Below are 18,289 nucleotides of genomic sequence, written 5' to 3'. Positions count from 1 at the left end.
GGAGCCAGATGCCTGTAGGGGTCTGAGGTCAAAGTCCAGAAGGAAGACCGAACAGGATTTTGGAGACGATGAGAGCAGCCTAGAGCTCCAACAAATGAAAAGCAGGATGAGAGAAGGAAACATATTGTGTCCCCAAAGCTTCCTCTTGTTTATGGGCGCTCCCGTCTCACAGAGGGTAAGCAAAAAGCACAGCCTACGGTTCCACCAAGGCCAAAGGAGTGGAGGAACCCCGCCCCGCCCCGTCACGTGGCCAGAAGTGCCCTTGGCACGTGACCCATCTAGCTCTAGGCCAATCAGCCTCTGCAGGGGCGGGACACCGGTCTGAGGGGCGGGAGCATCAGTCGAGGCCGCTTCTTCTCGCGAGCTTTGCCGCCGTCTCTCTTTAACCGCCCACGGCCCCGGAGCGAAGATCTCGCGAGGCTTGGGCGCTGCGGCGGTAGGAGGAGGACGGAGAAGGACGGAGCCTAGCTGTTGCTGCCTCCCTCGCTCACTCCCTCGCGCACTCGCCCGCCCCCTCCCTCCCTCCCCTCCCTTCCCCGGCCCTGGCCCCGGCCCCGGCTCTGGCCCCGGCCCATTCGCTGTTCGGTCTTCCGCAGGGAGGATGTCGGGCTCGTCGCTTCCCAGCGCCTTGGCCCTCTCGCTGTTGCTGGTCTCTGGCTCCCTCCTCCCAGGGCCAGGCGCCGCTCAGAACGGTAAGCGGGGTGCCGGGGGCGGGCCGGGCGGGGGCCGAGGGACGCCGGCGACCGGAGGAGGCCGTCCCGGGCCCGAGGAGGTGCAGGAGCAAGGGGAAGAGGGCCTGTCGAGAGTATGAAGGGCTGCGCACCCGAGGGGAGATGCGGGTCGGGAGTTCGAAGAGGCGCGGGTGTGAGAACCGAGGCGCCGGTCCGAGAGGTGGGGGCGTCCGTTAGGAGCCTGTGGTGTTGCGGACTTACAGGCTCCACATCGTGGGGCTCGTCGCTGCGAGCCGGGGAGGGGACACTGGGAAGCCGACGTGAGGAGCTGGAGTAGCGGGGGCGGATGAGGAGGGGGCGCAGCATTTAAAGAAGGCGGTAGAATCCAGGTATTTATGTTTAAGGCGACGGGAGTGGTGTCACTAAGGCTTCCCAAGAGGACGGGGGTCCCGGGCACTGGGGTTATCTAGGATTCTACGGGGGCCCTGTGAGACAGCTGACATCCCTAAAAAAAAAAAAAAAAAAAAAGAAAAGGAGACACTGGGGGGAGGGGAGTCCTGAAGAACACTGAGCAGAGTACTAGAGCCCCAAGGAGGGGTAAAGACTCGCGGAACCTTAGATGTGGAGGTGGAGGGAAGGTAGGTGGAAAGCTAAGGTAGTGGGTTGACTGCAGTAAGGGATCTGGAAAGAGAAACAGCTGTGGCTCTCAACGAGATGGGGGAAGAGGGCTGGGTTTGCTAAGGAGGGTGGAGTGTTGGGCATTCTAGGGTAGTGGTTGGGAGAGCAAAAAGGAGTTTCTAAATAAGGAGAGGAAAAAACGAGCAGAGGATGGGGAGAAAGGGTTGAAACTGAGGTAGGGGGAATATTTATTAGAGCAATAAGGGTGCCTGGGTACAGAGATGGGGGTGGGGGAAAGACAAAATAAGGAAAGGGAGTAAAATACAGGAAGCCGGGGGTGTAATGTTAGTTTGCAGTGTAGAGACTATGTTAGGGTCGGGAGGAGCTGAGTTGTGGCGAGTGTTGTATGATACTGTTTAGGGCTTTGGGAAGGCAGAGACACATAACTGGAACTGCAGGGGTGGGACTGAATCTGAAGACAGGGAGATGGAGGCAGTGGGGTTTAAAGATCTAAAAGTTTCAGAGCAGAACAGACAGTATTTCTGAGGAACGTGAAAGTAGTTCCTGAGATGTGTACCGTCTGTAGTGGAAACAATTGGGTTTTGAACGGAAGCTCTTTAAGAGAAGATGGAGAAATAGAGAAAATCATGGTGATGGGGGATCAAGACAAAAAAGATTCTGACTGGTGATGCCGTGTTACAACTCAGCTGCTGAATTGATCTTTCAGAGGTGAAAAATACTAAGAACTAGTTTCTGCTTTTGTGGAAACAGCCTTTAAGAGGTTTAAACATATTTTTGTAGGAAAGAATTTAACAGAAGTCCCTGCTAGAGAGTGAACTAGAAATTATTATTGCTGATTCTTAAGTGTCTCGTTATACTAGAACAATTTATAATTACTCTTGTTGGAATAGTTGAAATTTAATGCTTTCATTTAAAAAAAAATCACCGATAGAGTCATTGAAGTTAAGCCTTCTGTGGAGAGTCTGGGCTTAAAATGCTGAGAATTACAGTGAAAATATATCAATAAAGGATTGAAAATCACCATCAGTTAAATACAGGTGTTTGCTATACCAGATTGCACTAATCAAATCTTATGTATGCTTCATGGCCTTGAATTATCACTGCAGGGGTCAGGAAGGAAATATATTTCTGTCGCATTGAATATGTGAAGTCGGTTGGTTATTTTTCAGTTTCTTCCAAAGCATGAGGCCACCGTGGAAGGCTGGGTAGAGTTAGTTTGATTTGTCTCATCAGTTTTTAGTGTGTATTAACAATATGATTTAAAGGAGCCTAATACTAATTTCAGCTCTTCGATTTGTGGAAATAGCATGGTTTTTTTTGGCATGATAGGTGAGAGATTTTTTTATCTTAACATGTTTAATCTCTGTGCTGTGGCTTAGCTTCTTTCAATGATTTATAATACGGGGAAATTGTAGTTTCTTAGCAACTAAAGCAATGTTTTTGGATAGGCCTACCAAAGACTCAACTGGCTATTCTCAGTGATATGTGTTCTAAATACAGCATAGTGCAGCTTTTCCTTGAAATGAGCTTGAATTCAGTCATCTGACCTGACTGGTGAAGTGCAGCTGAGCCCTGTAGTTGACCCAAATGAATGTAAATTTTATTTAAGGAAGAAATGGCTGTTTTTTTGTGTGTGTTTGAGTCCATATAGGTAAGATTGCCATTTTATAGCTTTCTATAACATGTTTTATGATACGATTCATGCTTTCAATTGATAATAGCCCTACAAGAGTCTGACCTCTTGTCATGGAGTTTGTATTTTCTTATAGTGCATCAGAAATGGATACCATTATTTGTATGATGTCAAAATGTTAGATTTATTTACTTAAAATGGTGACTTAGGGAAAAAAAAAAAAACCCAAACCTAAGTGTTTCTGGATTAGGTATGTGGTAGTTTAGACTGATTATACATGTTTTTCAAAAGGTCTCTTTCATTTTCCTAAAATGAGGAGTTTGGACTGATGACCCTCAAGGCCTCTTGCTTCTCAGCTGTGACCCAAGAGACTTAAGGCTTTCATTCAGATAGACTTTCTCATCCAAATTTTAGACTTGTAGGACCACAGTTCAAAGTAAAATCCTTAGTTAAGATCAAGAAAGATGTAACTCATTTTAGAGGAAGTAATTTGTCTTAAAAAGTAACCTTTCTGATACGACATTCAAAAACTTTAGACTTTAAAATTGAATGAGTGTAAACCAAGCAATATTATATGGTGATCAAGAGCAGCCTCTGGATCCCAATAGCTGGGTTTGAGTCGCAGCTCTTCTAGCTAAGTTATTTTATATTAAGTTCATAATACTGCCAAGCCTCGGTTTAATCATCTGTAAAAGGAAGTTTATAATAATGCCAGTCTCCTAGGGATGATGGGACGATTAAATGAGATAATGGTATAAAGCACTGAGATTTCTGCCTGGCATATATAGTGAGTTTCAGCAGGGAGTGAATTTTTACTATATGTAACACTTGTTACTATATGTAACATATGTTACTATATGTTACTATATGTGCCATATGCTACATTATGTAGCATAACAGTAATTATATGTACTACATGTTTGCTCACTATAGTGTTTGCTGTTACTGTTGTTATCCCTTAAAAAGTAACATCATTATTTACTTGTTTTTATCATTTGTATGTTGAGCACTTAATTCTTAATGCTGCTCACCATCTTGAATAAAATTAAGTAGGCCATATTGAAGGCCCTGAACAGAGATTTGTGCTTTTGCTTATGTAACTTTAAATGACCAGCTGCACTGTGTCTGCAGTTGCAAATTCAGATGAGGAAGTTCATATTTTCATTGTTTGGGAGATTTCATGGTCTTTCTTTTTCTTTCAGTGAACTAAGTATCTTTCATATGGTTTAGGTATCATCCTTTCATAGAATCCCATTTTTGTGAAGAAGAGAAGCAGAGTGTAGTGCGTGGCACACAGTGGGAGTGCTGGAGATGTTAACTAATGAATGAATGTGGAGTGGAGAGTAAAAATGCAGTACATTCATACTGAAAATATAAAACTGGGTAATTAACAGGGCTCAGTGGGAGAAAATAAGGAGTCTAATGAACTTTATTATTAATGAGTGAAATTTTAAGAGACCATTTTGCTAGGTGATACTAGATAGTTGTGAACATTGTCTTTTGTAACAATGCCAGTATTAGCAATAGATGATTCACAAATCTTTTTCTTTTCTGTAGAGTGCTGTTTGCTTTAGTGGTTTGGCAGTTTTCTCTCCCTGAGTATGTTTTTAGGCACGTACTTGCTGTTGATTGTTCATCTCTTTGGGTGAACTGAAATGAGTGACAGAAGACAGATGTTACCTACAGCATCTGTGGTGCAAATGACATGCTAGATGTCAAGCAAGAGATCTTAATGTAATTAATCCCAATAAGATTTTAAATGACCAGAAGAAATAGTTTGCCTTGGAATAAAGCATTTCTTCAGGAGATTATAAGCCTCTAGTCTCTCAGGGAATTGACAAGTATCACTACTGATAGGATGGAGCACCTAGGCATGAAAAATTGGTCCTGGGTCTCAGGTGGAAAGGTCATGGTTCCAAGTCAGGATCCTTCCTGACCTCTTAGTCTCTGTTTTTCAAGGTTACTGGTTTCAAATTAGAGATGCAGATGGGGTTTTTGTGTTGTCAGACTTAATAAAGCTGACCTATTAATACACTGAGGTTTAAAACAACGAAAGGAAATAAAAGCCCTTAGATATAAATGTGCTCCACAGTCCAAACATTTGCCAAAAATTAAGAGTGAAGATCAATGCAGGTCTGACTTTGAGTTAGCTATATAAATCCTTATGAAGAAATTAGACTATTTTGTCTTGAAAGAATCCCTTTCTTTTTCTCAATGCAGTTTTGATGTGAAATATTTTCTCTGGAGGATATCTTTAGACATAAGTAAAAGGCAAAATGTTACTGTATTGTCTTTATTATTTTTTTAAACAAAAGTGATTTTTTAACTGGGTTTGCAGAGATGAGCAGATATGACCAGATAAGTGTTCCAACGATTTGGACATGTTTTCATTTACTTAGTTTGAGGTACTTTTTCAAAATAAGATGAATGTAAAATCTTTACATTTTTGTAAAATCCATACTTTGTTTGATCTATGTAAAAGTTTTTGCTTACAAGACAGTTTGGGAAGGTAACAAGTAGCTAGCATCTATACAAATGAAGTGTAGGAAAACAGTGTTGGCTATTTTGCAGGAGATGTTCAATAAAAGTTTCTGTAAATACGCACATAAGTTTTGGAAGAAGTGAATTCTGTGAAAAATTTTCTGCATCTGTTCCTTTTTTGTTTACAGTGAGCACAATCTGGACAGGATCAGAGGTATAGAATGAAGTTACAAGAGAAAGGGAAAGATGAGAAAGGCTTCAGTAGTACAAGGAGAAAAGTGGGATGTAAGACTGAGGAATAAATCTTCATTTGAGGAGCATCTGGAAAAATAGAATCGGTCAGATAATAGAGCTGGGACCTCTAAAGTAAATTCACACATCAGTGTTAAAAAAAAAAATGGTATTAAATCACCTGTGAACAATTGACTTGCCTTTAAGTGTGTCTCTTTAAACAAAACATCATTTTATATTAATTTTTTTAAATGCCATTGATGACATGGAGTTTAATTTTTAAGCACCTTAGATAATCCATTTTTAAACTTCTTTGTGACGTTTTTGTAGATTTTTTTTTCAGAATTCCCAATTTTAGTTAGTAAGGATTAACTTTGGGGAAGTAGGAAACCTCTCCAGTAAAAATTAGCTGATTTATAACTGTTAGATTTTATAGGGGTGTGTGTGTACACATATATAGAATATAGACTTCTCACTGAGTTTAAAGTGAAATATTGCAGTGATCTTATGTAAAAACATTATTTCTATATAGAATGTTACGTGTTTTTCACAAATTTATTCAATTTAGGAGAGGGAGTAAAGATTTGCACCTAATTCCAGTTACTGTGTTATCTAAAACTGAGAGTAGGCCTTTTTGTTTGTTTTTATGTAAATACAAAGATCCACATTTTTTAATCAAACCTAATTAATGAGGTTATTTTGACCCGATTGCTTAGAACTTTTAATTGGTCTGTGTAGAAATGGGGTTTAAAAAATATCATAAGTAACAACATTTATTTGCATATAGTAAGTTAGTGGGAAATGTGTTCAGGGTTCCTCACCCACCTGCTGGTTTTCTGTTTCTTGTTTTTGTTGTTTCAGGTTTAAAAAACCCAGTCCTATCTCTTCATTAAAACAGATTGTGGTCAGCTTTGATGGAAACATCTTGTGTTAAGTTCCGTGTACTAAAACTAGTGAATGGTATTCTTTTGCATTTCTGAAAACAGTTATGGGATGTTTTAAGACTGGCTTGTCTTCCAAATAATCCTAATTACTATAAGTTTGTGGTGTATTTTATGGTATTTTCCAGAAATATATCAGTTTTGATAGGTTTTGTTTCCCTTTGCTTTATCTTAGTTTTTATCATTACACCCAAGAATTGCTTCAAATTGACTAGACAGTGAAATATAAGTGAGATTATGTGAAATCATTCTGAAAGTGTCAGGGTTCTATATATTATGTAAGTTTATATTATCAGAAAACATTAAGTTACAGATTGTACCAATAGTTTTAATTCTATCCAGGTGTATATTCACATCCTAAAAGTGATTAAATGTAAAATACTGTACAAGACAAAATGTCAAGTCCTTTTCTGATAGAATACTAATAAGGCAAAATAAAATGTTCCATATGTAGTATGATACAGTAAAAAAGTAAGTGTGCTTGGGTATATAAATTGTTATGCCACTGATTCTTCTTTTCTTCCTGATACAGTATTTGAAAAACCACTTTGATGTCTAAATTCCCTTCCAGTTCTAAAATTACACAATTCACCTTATAGTTTAAGGTAGTTCTAATGCATAAAGGGCCTAGGGAGAGAATGCTTTATGTTTTAATAAGTGTTTAGAAACTTACTTTTTGGAAATAAGAAAAACTGATTTTTGAGGCATGCACTGTTTTGTAATCCAACTGCCTGTAAGCCTACTTCAGACAACATTTGTAGTTTCTGTTTCAAGGAAGGCAGAATGTTGTGTTACAGAGCTCTTATATTAAACTCACTGGGAAAATTGCCAGTGTGAATTAAACATTTTAAGAAATGGGGGCGCCTGGGTGGCTCAGTGGGTTAAGCCGCTGCCTTCGGCTCAGGTCATGATCTCAGGGTCCTGAGATCGAGTCCCGCATCGGGCTCTCTGCTCAGCAGGGAGCCTGCTTCCCTCTCTCTCTCTCTGCCTGCCTCTCCATCTACTTATGATTTCTCTCTGTCAAATAAATAAATAAAATCTTTAAAAAAAAAACAAACATTTTAAGAAATGAAAAGCACTGCCAGGTAGGTAGATATTTTGTGTTCTTTCTATTGGTTGAAAAGTAGTTGACTATTGTAGAGGCAATGAAGAGACAATGAGGCACACTTAAATAATTGTATTATCCATTGAGGAGGTTTTCTGTTTATGGCTTTGTTTCTCCTGTCTCTTATGTATTTTTTTAGATCTCTAAACCTTTCCATTATAGTTGAACAAGGCAATCTAAGTATTACCAGAATTAAATCTGAGGAAGTTCCTGGGTTTATTGTCCTTAGAAATAGTGTGTTCAAGTCTCAGTTTATAAGTTTGTTTCTTATACGTCTTTGTATTTATTTTTTAAGTAGACCCGTTTCCTTGTTTTCTTTTTTACATTTTTGTTAGAATTTCAAACATATAAAAAGTAGACTCAATAATGTAATAAACTCCCATATACTCATCATCTAGTTTCAAGAGTTATAAATACATCCTTGCTGCTTATTAATTTAAAAATAACATGAAAAGTAAACATTACAAACTAAAATTTTCTAGATACTGAAATGCATTTAGTAGGGATTAGCTCATTAATAAAATAGTAATAATTTCATTCACAATTATGTTGAAATTATTCTAAAAATATAAAAGCTGTTTAGAAAAAGGCTTTCACACTTTTGTTTGTGATCCAGAAGTACAGATTTTGTGACAAAGTATATGCATAAGTATGTAACATTTTGTACAATATCTGCATTCTTATGCATATGAAGAAAACTATTGTGACCTACCTCGATTTCATAATTCATTAATGGATAGTGAGACTCAACAGCATTTTCTCATATAGAGTAGTTTTGGGTTGTTGTTTTATTTTTTTATGTGCTGTGGTTGTCTGGAATAATATGATTATAAACACAATAAGGATTTTCATGGGGCATTTGCCTATAATGTTGACTTTTTTCCCCTATCTGAACTTGGGACATAGGGGAAGCTATAGTACTTTGAATATTATAATCAAAGCATAAGTTTTCTAGTATGTTTAATTGTCCTTTTATTTACTTTTTTTTTTTTTTTTTTAAGACTTATTTTAGAGAGATAGAGTGCATGGTGGGGCAGGGTGGAGAGACAGATGGGGAGAGAGAATAGAATCTCAAGCAGACTCCCTGCTGAAGCCAGGGCCCAACACAGGGCTTGGTCTCAGGACTCTGAGATCATGACCTGAGCCACTCAGGTGCCCCTTTAGTTGTCCTTTTAAATGAGAACTTCTGTTGCTTATTATGGCCTCTGCCTTTGAGTTATGGTTTGAGTACAGGACTGGGAGCACTGCCTGTTTATTCAGAACTGAATGCTTCCTCTGATGCCATTGTCAGAGGCACTTTGCTGGTGAATACAGAATGACTTGAGTACTGGCCACAGGGAAGGAGGGAAAAATAAAACAGAAGCATCACTGAAGCATTAGGCTTTCATGTTTAAGATCCTAGAGTAGCAGGTTTACTCATTTTTAGACACTGTGTGGAGTTTTGGACATTGTGGAACAACTGGAAAAGTAATATAGCCGCTCCAGCATTGAAATTATATTAGTTAATGCTGAATATCAAATCATTCACCAAGGAAGATGAAATAAATGGCCTTAATGCAAACCAAGAAACTGCTACCTAGAAAAGAGCAACTATAACGAGGTTTCAAATAACTTCCAGGGAACTGTCACTGAATTACCCCTAGACAAATAACCTAGTGATCTGGTACTGCTAAGTGTTACTGTTTTATTAGTAGGCTAAAAATCCAAATAATTATGAACAATTTTCAACCACATTTAAGATAACATGCAGATAATTCTACATTGATGGTAGCGTAAGCCTTAGGAGAAAAGCCTGAAGGAGCTAAATTAAGGAAAAGGGAGCACTAGGGAGATATGATTATCTATTAATATCTTCAAGCTAGCAGTGTAAATGAAGTAAGGGAATTAGGCAGTCTCCAGAGATGGATGGGCTGTATCATAGAGCAGTGGCCTAGAGCACGAGGAGGAAAAGTATAGATTTAGTATGAAGATGATGATATTAATGAAACTAGCAGAGGAATAGTTATTTGCACTCTGTCATTGTCAGAGCTGTTTATAAGTAGGGCAAGAGGTTGAGAGGAGAGAGGGGTCTCATAAAACAAAAGGGAGGCTCTCTGTTATATCTAGTACTTGCTTAAGAGCTCAGTAATAGAAAAAAAACCTTTTATGGAAATGAGTATGAAGTGAAGTGGGACTTCCAGAAGTTTCTAAAGGGTCAGAAATTAGTTTCCAACACCAAAGTTCTGTGATTGTGAATTTTAAAAAAAAATGGCAGATGAACTTTGGAATCCATTAAAGTAGCTTTTAGTATCTGCTTGTAATGCTGAAAATAGGATTCTGCTTATTATAGTCTTTATGAACAACTTTTTTTAGTTACAAAAAACCTACATTACGAATCTTTTCAGATTTGGGTTTTACACATAGAAATATTAAACAACTTAAGAGTTCATATTGCATGGAACCTAGTAAAAGTCTAAACTTTGGCTCTTAGGAAACAGGCATTGTTTTTTATATGGTAAATGTCAGCTCTTAAAGAAAGCCTTATCAACTGCCAGACTAACTCTTTAAGACTTCATTGGTCAAAATTCTTTTGTGATAGAAGCCTAGCTTGTTCTTTGAGTGGGAGCTGATGCTGTAATACTTTGAGAGAGGTAAGAGCTCACTTTATTCAGTTCAGAGTATAGGGTTGCCAGATAAAATGTTGGATGCTCAGTTATATTTGCACTTCAGATAAACAACAAAGTTTTTTTTTTTTTTTTTTTTTTTTTTTGCTAAATTTGACAACATTAATGTCTTTTTTTTTTTTTTTCTATTTTTCTATTTTGGTTTTCCATTTAGAACTTAAGTGACAAAGCATCTTGTAATTTGGTGAGTTTTGTGTGTTAAAAGAAATCTTTTAAAAGTAGATTTAATATGACCAAAATTGTCATATTAAAATTTGCATATTGTCATATTGCAAATTTTGTGTGAGAAAATATAGTTTAGGGGAGTTTTTTTATTTTGGTTATATCATGTTTCTATATATCTTTTCTTCAATTCTGTTACATTTGACAGATTAGGTTTTTTATTCTTTAAAAATTGAAGCTATTTTTGGGAAGGATGTCTGCACAAGCTCTTAGGTGGTTATTTTATCAACTCCCCTCTTTTCTACTTTCCTGAAATATTTTAAAATTTAGGTCACTATTGCCTGAGCATATATGATAAAGATAACTCTGTGGCCCTTCGTTCAAGGATTGTTATTTTTCAGATTTTTACTCTGGGGCTTGGAATATATTTGCATTCTTAGCATGGAAGAAGAGAAATGTATGAATGGGGGCGCCTGGGTGGCTCAGTGGGTTAAGCCGCTGCCTTCGGCTCAGGTCATGATCTCAGAGTCCTGGGATCGAGCCCCGCATCGGGCTCTCTGCTCAGCAGGGAGCCTGCTTCCCTCTCTCTCTCTGCCTGCCTCTCTGCCTACTTGTGATTTCTCTCTGTCAAATAAATAAATAAAATCTTTAAAAAAAAAAAAAAAAAAGAAATGTATGAATGAAGATGTGACTGGCCATACACCCTCACTTGCTGAATTATAACCCCCTGATTTAGCGAGTCAGAAAGTAGATGTTAGCTCTGTAGTTGAGGGATGTGATTTTTTTATAGGTAAGTTTTAATACTAAGAAAAATCATGGTTCCATGAGCTTTAGTTTTAAGGTCTTTGACCAGAGTTGTGTCACTTTGTATTAGTAATTCCGTGTAAGAGATTTTACCTTCTGTCCTTGTGGTGTGGGCCAGGGTGAGACAGCTAAAAGAATAACAAGAATTGAACAATGTGCAGGTTTCAGGGTGGGGACACCTGGGTAGCACAGGTAGCACAATCAGTTAAGCATCTGACTCTTGGTTTTCAGCTCAGGTCATGATCTTGGGGTCTGGGATCTAGATCTGGGATCTAGCCCCCACTGAGCTCCATGCTCAGCAGAGAGTCGCCTGAGATTCTATTCTCCTCCTTCCTCTGCCCCTCCTGCTTGTGATCTCTCTCTCTCTTTCTCTCAGATAAAGAAATTTTTTAAAAAGTAGATTCCAGGATGAATGATATTAAGTAGCATAAAGCGTGATCATACTTATACTTACACATATTTATTTGAAATATATTTAAGGCAGTTTTAAGAGGTGTTCAAAATAATTCATGGTTTTTATGAAACTAGAAAATTAGTGTAGTTTAAATTTGATGTCTAAACTCCGTTGGAGACCATATTACAGATAAACTGATACTCTTTTCCCACTGTGAATGTAAAATGTAAATAAAAACTGTGTTAAAGATGTTATTTTGTGGGGCAGTGTAGTTGAATAGAAAAAGCACTGGATTTGGGAGTAGTCTTGAATTCCTATTTCCATTTTAGTTGCTATACTTTCCACTTTTAAAATTAGGTTAGTACTTAATCCATAGGGTTCTCATTAAATTAAATGATAATGTGTGGGAAAGTGCTTTATAAACTATATTGTAAAGTGGCATGTATGCATAGCTTTGAGTTATAGGGTTTTGTACTTTATAAAGTATTTACGCTTACTGCAGCTCTGGTGATTCATAGGAAATTGAAGAGGAAAATGAAATGCTAATGAGAAGGGCAATTATTTCAAGGTTGTTTTTTCTGACAAACGTTGAGTGTATCTTAGAATGTGCATTTTATTTAATTTATTTTATTTTATTCTTTTTAGAGGGCGGGGCATAGAGAGAGGGAGAGAGAGAGAATCTGAAGCGGGGCTCCACACCAAGAATGGAGCCTGATGTGGGATTTATCTCACAACCCTGAGATCATGATCTGAGCTGAAATTAAGAGTTGGACACTTAACTGACTGAGCCACCCAGGTGCTATTATGATGAAGATGAAGATGATGATGATGATGATGTGTTTCACTGAATTATCCTCCCTCTCCTGGGGGAGGCTGATACTGAATTTCTGTAATCTTTGAAATGTGCTTCCCAGTCCTGCTGTCATTTCAAGTTAAATCTGGTTGTAGGGACAACCTGTTACCTCCCTATCCCCATTCCCTCCTTGCCCTAGATAGATGACAAAGAGTAAAGTCAAGTGTATTTTGTGTCCTCTTTCTTAACACATTTTTGTAACTCTCCTGGATGAGGTTCCTAGATGTTTTATCCTCCCTACACATTAAGAAAAAAAAAATGTAGTGCCCTAAATGTAATATAAAGGAGAACATAACTAATAATAAAATAGTTTGGTCCAAATGTTCAGGCATGGCTGCACAGGAAGGCAATGAGGTAGCCTACTCTTTATATTCATATGTAGAAAACCCAAGAATGTGACAGTTACAAAGGCAGACTGACGTAGTCTTGCTGTAAAGGTGACTCAAATACCACAGGTGGCACTGCTGTTGACAATGTCATTTTCTGAGAAGTTGAGCAACTTTTGGTAAAGTTCCAAATGAAACCAAGTCCAGTCTGTTCTCACTGTACATGGTAATTACATTCCTGGAAAATTGAGTGATGATTAAAATCATGTAAGAATGCTTTATGTATATATTTATATATATATATTTAAAAAAGAGTTAGGTTCTAGGCCCAGAACAAGTTTTTCATATTGAATGCCATTTGAAAGTTGTGTAGGAAGAGGGACAATTCTTTGTTGTTTAAGATGTTTCCTGTTTTGTGGGATGTTGAGAATCCCTGGACCTGGCTCACTAGAGGCCTGTTTTGCATGCTCTTTACCAATAGAGACTATATTATGAATTTTGAAACCTAAGACATTTGGAGTCCTGATTTTTGGCAATTCTCTTTCTTTTTAAGATGTATTTATTAGAGAGAGAGAGAGTGTGCAGGAGCAGGGAGAGAGGCAGAGGGAGAAAAAAAGGGAGAAGCAGACTCTCTTCTGAGCAGGGAGCCCAATGTGGGACTTGATCCTATGCCCTTGGGATCATGACTTCCCATGTGCCCCTTGGCAGTTCTCTTAACCCCTGTTTCCTTATCTGTGAATTAGGTGAATATACACCTCATAGAGTAGTGTTAGAATGGGATTGCAAATGTAAATCACCTAGCGTTGTACCAGACACACGTGTGTGTTTGGTAACAGTTTCTTTCACTATTATTCTTTCAGTTATCTTGGTTTACTTTTTAATCTGAAAGGAAGCTGTGTGTTTGTATCGTGAAATTATTATGAAATTTGAAATCCAATATGGGAGATATTGGTCCCTTTCTATTTTTAATAGAAGCAAGGAGGTAATTAAAATGAATTTTTTTGGTTAACGCACAATCCATCAATCATTTAAGGTCTTTGGAGTGTGATGCTAACACTAAACATGCTAATTCCAAATGATCAACCTCCTTAGTCTTTCAAGTTGTTTTTCAACTTTAGCATAGCAAGGATGTTTTTAGCAATGCTGTCTTATCTATCTATCTATCTATTTATTTATTTGCAAGAGTGCATGGGATGGGGAGGAGCAGAAGGAGAGGGAGAAAGAAACCCAAGCACACACCTCACTGAGCACAGACCCCAGTTTCAGTCCCCCAATTTCGGTCCTGATTCCACAACTCTGAAATCATGACTATGTGAAAACCAAGAGTTGGATACTTAACTGACTTTGCCACCCCGATGTCCTGCAGTGCTATTTATTTTTGAAGTAATGGTAGAGTGGGTAATATTGGTAGTACTACAGTACTTTATTGCACCTTCAAAATTAGATTATGCCATAGTAGTGACATATTTTTAGAGTTGTTGCTTGAGCTAGAAATTTAGCAACATGATTGTTACCAGGAAACTCACGTGTGTGCTTTTCTTCCAGTTCAGTGAAGGTTTTAAAAGTTCCACGTTTTCTTGGTTCTTGTAAAAGGCATATATGTCTTGCTGTACATCTTGTCTTCATACGTTAGCAGTAGAAAATTCTTTTCTTTTTAACTTTAGGCATTAAGACAGGGACCTAAATGATTAAGGCAATACAAGAAAGCATGTGCTTTATTCCTTTATTCCTGTCCTCAGAATTCTGTTGTTTGTCTCTTTTCCTCCACAGTATGATTTTGAGTCCTTTTTAACAGCTTTATGGTTTAATTGTGTAGTACCATGTATATATGGTGTATATTTAATTTTTTTAAGTCCTTTTTTCCCCCCTATTTTTTTTGTCTTAATTTTGGTCTTATCTGTACCTACTTGGCCTGTCCTTTCTGGTATCTTCCATTGTTTCTAGATAAACTTTTGATACTTCTAAATTCTTTGTCCTGTTTTACTTGGATCTTTTTGAGGCAGAGGGGTAGCAAATTCTATTTTGCCTGTCATATGCAAAGTTTAGTTGACTCATGTTCTTGAGCTGGAGTGTTTGCATATTGTGTCTTCTGGGTGTTTTTGCTTTTCCTAATAGCTGTTTAATGATTTTTGTTGTATGATGGAGGTTTTCCTAACATGTTCTTAAAATGTTTTAAGGTCATAATGTCCATATTTTTCAGAAACAGCGCAGATAGTCTTTGAGGTCTAGTCACAAAGAAAATTAATTCCTTATAGAACTGAGGACATCAAGGCAGAAAGAATTCTAGGCAGGTGGCTAGTAATGAATATTGATTATGAACTATAAGGTACTTGCTGTGGACTGGTAAATTTCAGTGCATCCCTGCAAAGCTACCACTTACTGTGGAGTGCACATGAAACATTCTGAAATGTCTGCCTATGGAGCATATAATTTGCTACCCAGGGGCAGGTAGACATTAAAATTCAATTATGGGGTGGGGGTGGTGCTAGCGGTAATCAGATTTTACAGCTGTAGGATGAAAGGGTAAATTTTGATGTGTATTAAAGAAAAAAAATAACACTAGAGTATACAGAGTAATAGTTTTTACTTTAGGAACAACATTAAACTATAGTGAAAATTGCTGAGAAATTAAAAATTGCCGAAAAATTACCATTAGAAGTATGAGATGGCTAGCACTTGTATCTCAGTAACAGGTATGTGTGTTTTAGCAGCTTTAAAGTCAGAATGGGAAAGAATTTGAGTGGAATGTGTTTAAGACACATGGAGTGTCTTAGTGTCACCTTACTGTTATGAAACACTATCATTTCTGATGTAGGAAAGACGATGTTAGGGTTCGAAGCTGACAGGCAAGAAAGAATTCTTTTTCTTTTTTTAAAAAAATTTTTTTTAAAGATTTTATTTATTTATTTGACAGACGAAGATCACAAGTAGGCAGAGAAGCAGGCAGAGAGAGAGGAAGGGAAGCAGGCTCCCCGCTGAGCAGAGAGCCCTATGTGGGGGCGATGCGGGGCTTGATCCCAAGAGCCTGGGATCATAACCTGAGCTGAAGGCAGAGGCTTTAACCCACTGAGCCACCCAGGCTCCCCAAGAAAGAATTCTTGAGACGTCTTTGGTGCAAAAAGGTGATTTTATTAAAGCACGGGGACAGGACCCATGGGCAGAAAGAGCTTCACCGAGGTCATGAGGAATCCATTATATACTTTCAAGTTGGGGGTGGTGGTGGTTAGAGATAGCATAGGTCTCTAAGGAATTTTGGAAGCAAGGTTTCCAGGACCTTGAGACAGCTAGCTGTTTTTGGGAAAAGGTAATTTATTACCGTCCAGTAAAACCTTAGTCATGAGACCCTTCAGATGTATATCGGTGGGCCACATGCTTGGGGGATGATTGCCAAAACCTATCTTGGGGGGTTTAGAGATAAAGGACGTTTCCAAAGGAATTTTTATACATTGAAGTAGACTTACAGGATCCTGGTGGGGGTGGGGGTTGGGCTAGGATTGCCTTTTGCCTTTAGCAAAGTATTAACATTGAGGCAGTTGAGTCTCTAGAGGGATGTCACTCTGCCTGTTTCAAGGACTTGTCAATGGGCTATAGGTAGTAAGGAAATTGGTAATTTTTCTTCTGCCTTTGCTTCCCACATCACTTTTGTCACTGAAACAGCTCAAGAATTGTATCAAGTCTTAAATTCTCAAAATACACCATTGGAACAACTTTGGCAGGCCCAGTAGTACCAGGTGAGCCTGAAGTAACTGGATACATAAACTTGTCAGCCATATAATGAAGCCATAAAATGAAGTTTTCATCAGGTTGAATTTTCAAAGGATAGATATAACTTACTATAGGAGGGAATATTAGCAGACAGGATAAATCTTCCTGCCTGGGATAGTTTGTTAACCATTTTGACATGGAATTATTTAAGTTTTTGGAAAAAGGGGAAGTTACTGGATTAAAAAAATTATGAAAGGACTTGCTTACATGGTAGTTTCGAATAATACCTGGGTGTAAAAGGTAAAATGTTAAAGTTCCTCCTTTTATGCCATGATTCCCACTCCCCAGAAACAAGCACCGTTAGTAGTCTGTTGTGTACCCTTTCAAAGCTTGTTTTATGTAGACGTAATTTATAGACTGTAAAGCTCTAGTAGTATTAATTATGATGTAATTTATCTTGGTATTTATAGCTTTCCTTTTTTGAATATGGCAATTGGAGTGACACATATTCTCATTTATTCAAGTATATATGGAGTCTCTAGAATACATCTGTTGTTACTCAGTGTCACTGAAGGGAATTATTTTGATGATGACTGAATTCTTTATATTGAACCTGGTCTGCTGAGAGAGCCTTTCTCATTCTAAACAGGGAAAAAAGCTTTGTTAAATGAAGAGGAATGATATATTACTCTGTTTTTATCCTGAGACATATTTTTTGTCAGAAACCTTGAATGTTCACACATGTAATATTGTAGCCATGTGGATAATTCCTGAGACAACGCTGCTAATTTGTAGTGGAAGCATTCTGGATTTAATTTTGCTGTCCTTTGAAGAGAAGCAGCAATATTTTGCTGGTGTTTGGGAGACTAGGTAAGTAAATAACCTGATCTTTCACCTCATTATGGAGGTGGGGGTACTGTGTAATCATGGACTTAGGAGGTACTGAAGACCTGAAACAAGATGGTCAGAGTACAAATAAGTAATTGTGAAAGGAGGAAAAAAAACCAGATTTGGATTGTCAGCTGGATTTTGGGATTTCCTGAGCAATCAAATAGAGAGCAGATTTTAGTGGATAGAATTTTAGTGAACAGGATTCAGAATATTTGGATTGTAGTAAGGGCACTGCAACTGAAGTAGAACCTCTTTGGACCATGGTATATGTTAAGTGTCAGTCTGGGGCAAGAATTAGATTTTTCAACTCTTAGCAGCTGAAAAATTTTTTTCTTTTTATTTAAAAATTAAGTAGAATCTAAATTTGTTAATGAGATAAAAGTAGAGCTGTTTAGGAGGGGAGGGAATCTCCTCTAATTATTTCAAAAACTCCTTAGGGTTGGAAGAGTACAATTTTAAAATTGATTGATATGGGTGACCTGTTTTGTGGACCCACTACTGAAACAAAAAAAATTTTTTTTTTTTTCCCACAAGGTATCTTACCTTTGGTCCACGATCTTCTTGCTTAGTCTTGATAGTTGCCTGGGAGCAGTCCTGTGGATACTTTGCAGTCCGTGATTACTAATAGATATTTGTCCGTAGTTGACAGAAGACCAGAAGAAATGATCTCTTTAAGGTAGAATCTATAAAATAGGGCAAAGATAATCATCCTATCACTTGGTAAAATAATTTTTATTGCAAGATTTGTCAGACTCTTCATGAGAAAGACCTGCTTGTCACTTGCTTTGAG

The 18,289-nt window shown here is 38.0% G+C and overlaps 1 protein-coding gene across 2 annotated transcripts in view; it reads left to right on the top strand.

The window, feature by feature from the left end:
- Positions 1-437: 437 nt before the first annotated feature.
- NPTN (neuroplastin) overlaps positions 438-18,289 on the top strand; it is a 69,326-nt gene continuing 51,474 nt past the window's right edge. For both annotated transcript variants that reach the window (XM_044231797.1, XM_044231796.1), the window contains exon 1: positions 438-692. In XM_044231797.1, coding sequence (XP_044087732.1) covers positions 602-692 — 91 coding nt within the window. In that variant the 5' untranslated portion in view covers positions 438-601. The remainder of the gene's footprint in view (positions 693-18,289) is intronic.

This window comes from Neovison vison, chromosome 13 (genome assembly GCF_020171115.1).
Source record: "Neovison vison isolate M4711 chromosome 13, ASM_NN_V1, whole genome shotgun sequence".
Taxonomy (NCBI): domain Eukaryota; kingdom Metazoa; phylum Chordata; class Mammalia; order Carnivora; family Mustelidae; genus Neogale; species Neogale vison.
Note: the sequence above shows the minus strand (reverse complement) of the source record. Positions and strands in the feature narration are given on the sequence as shown.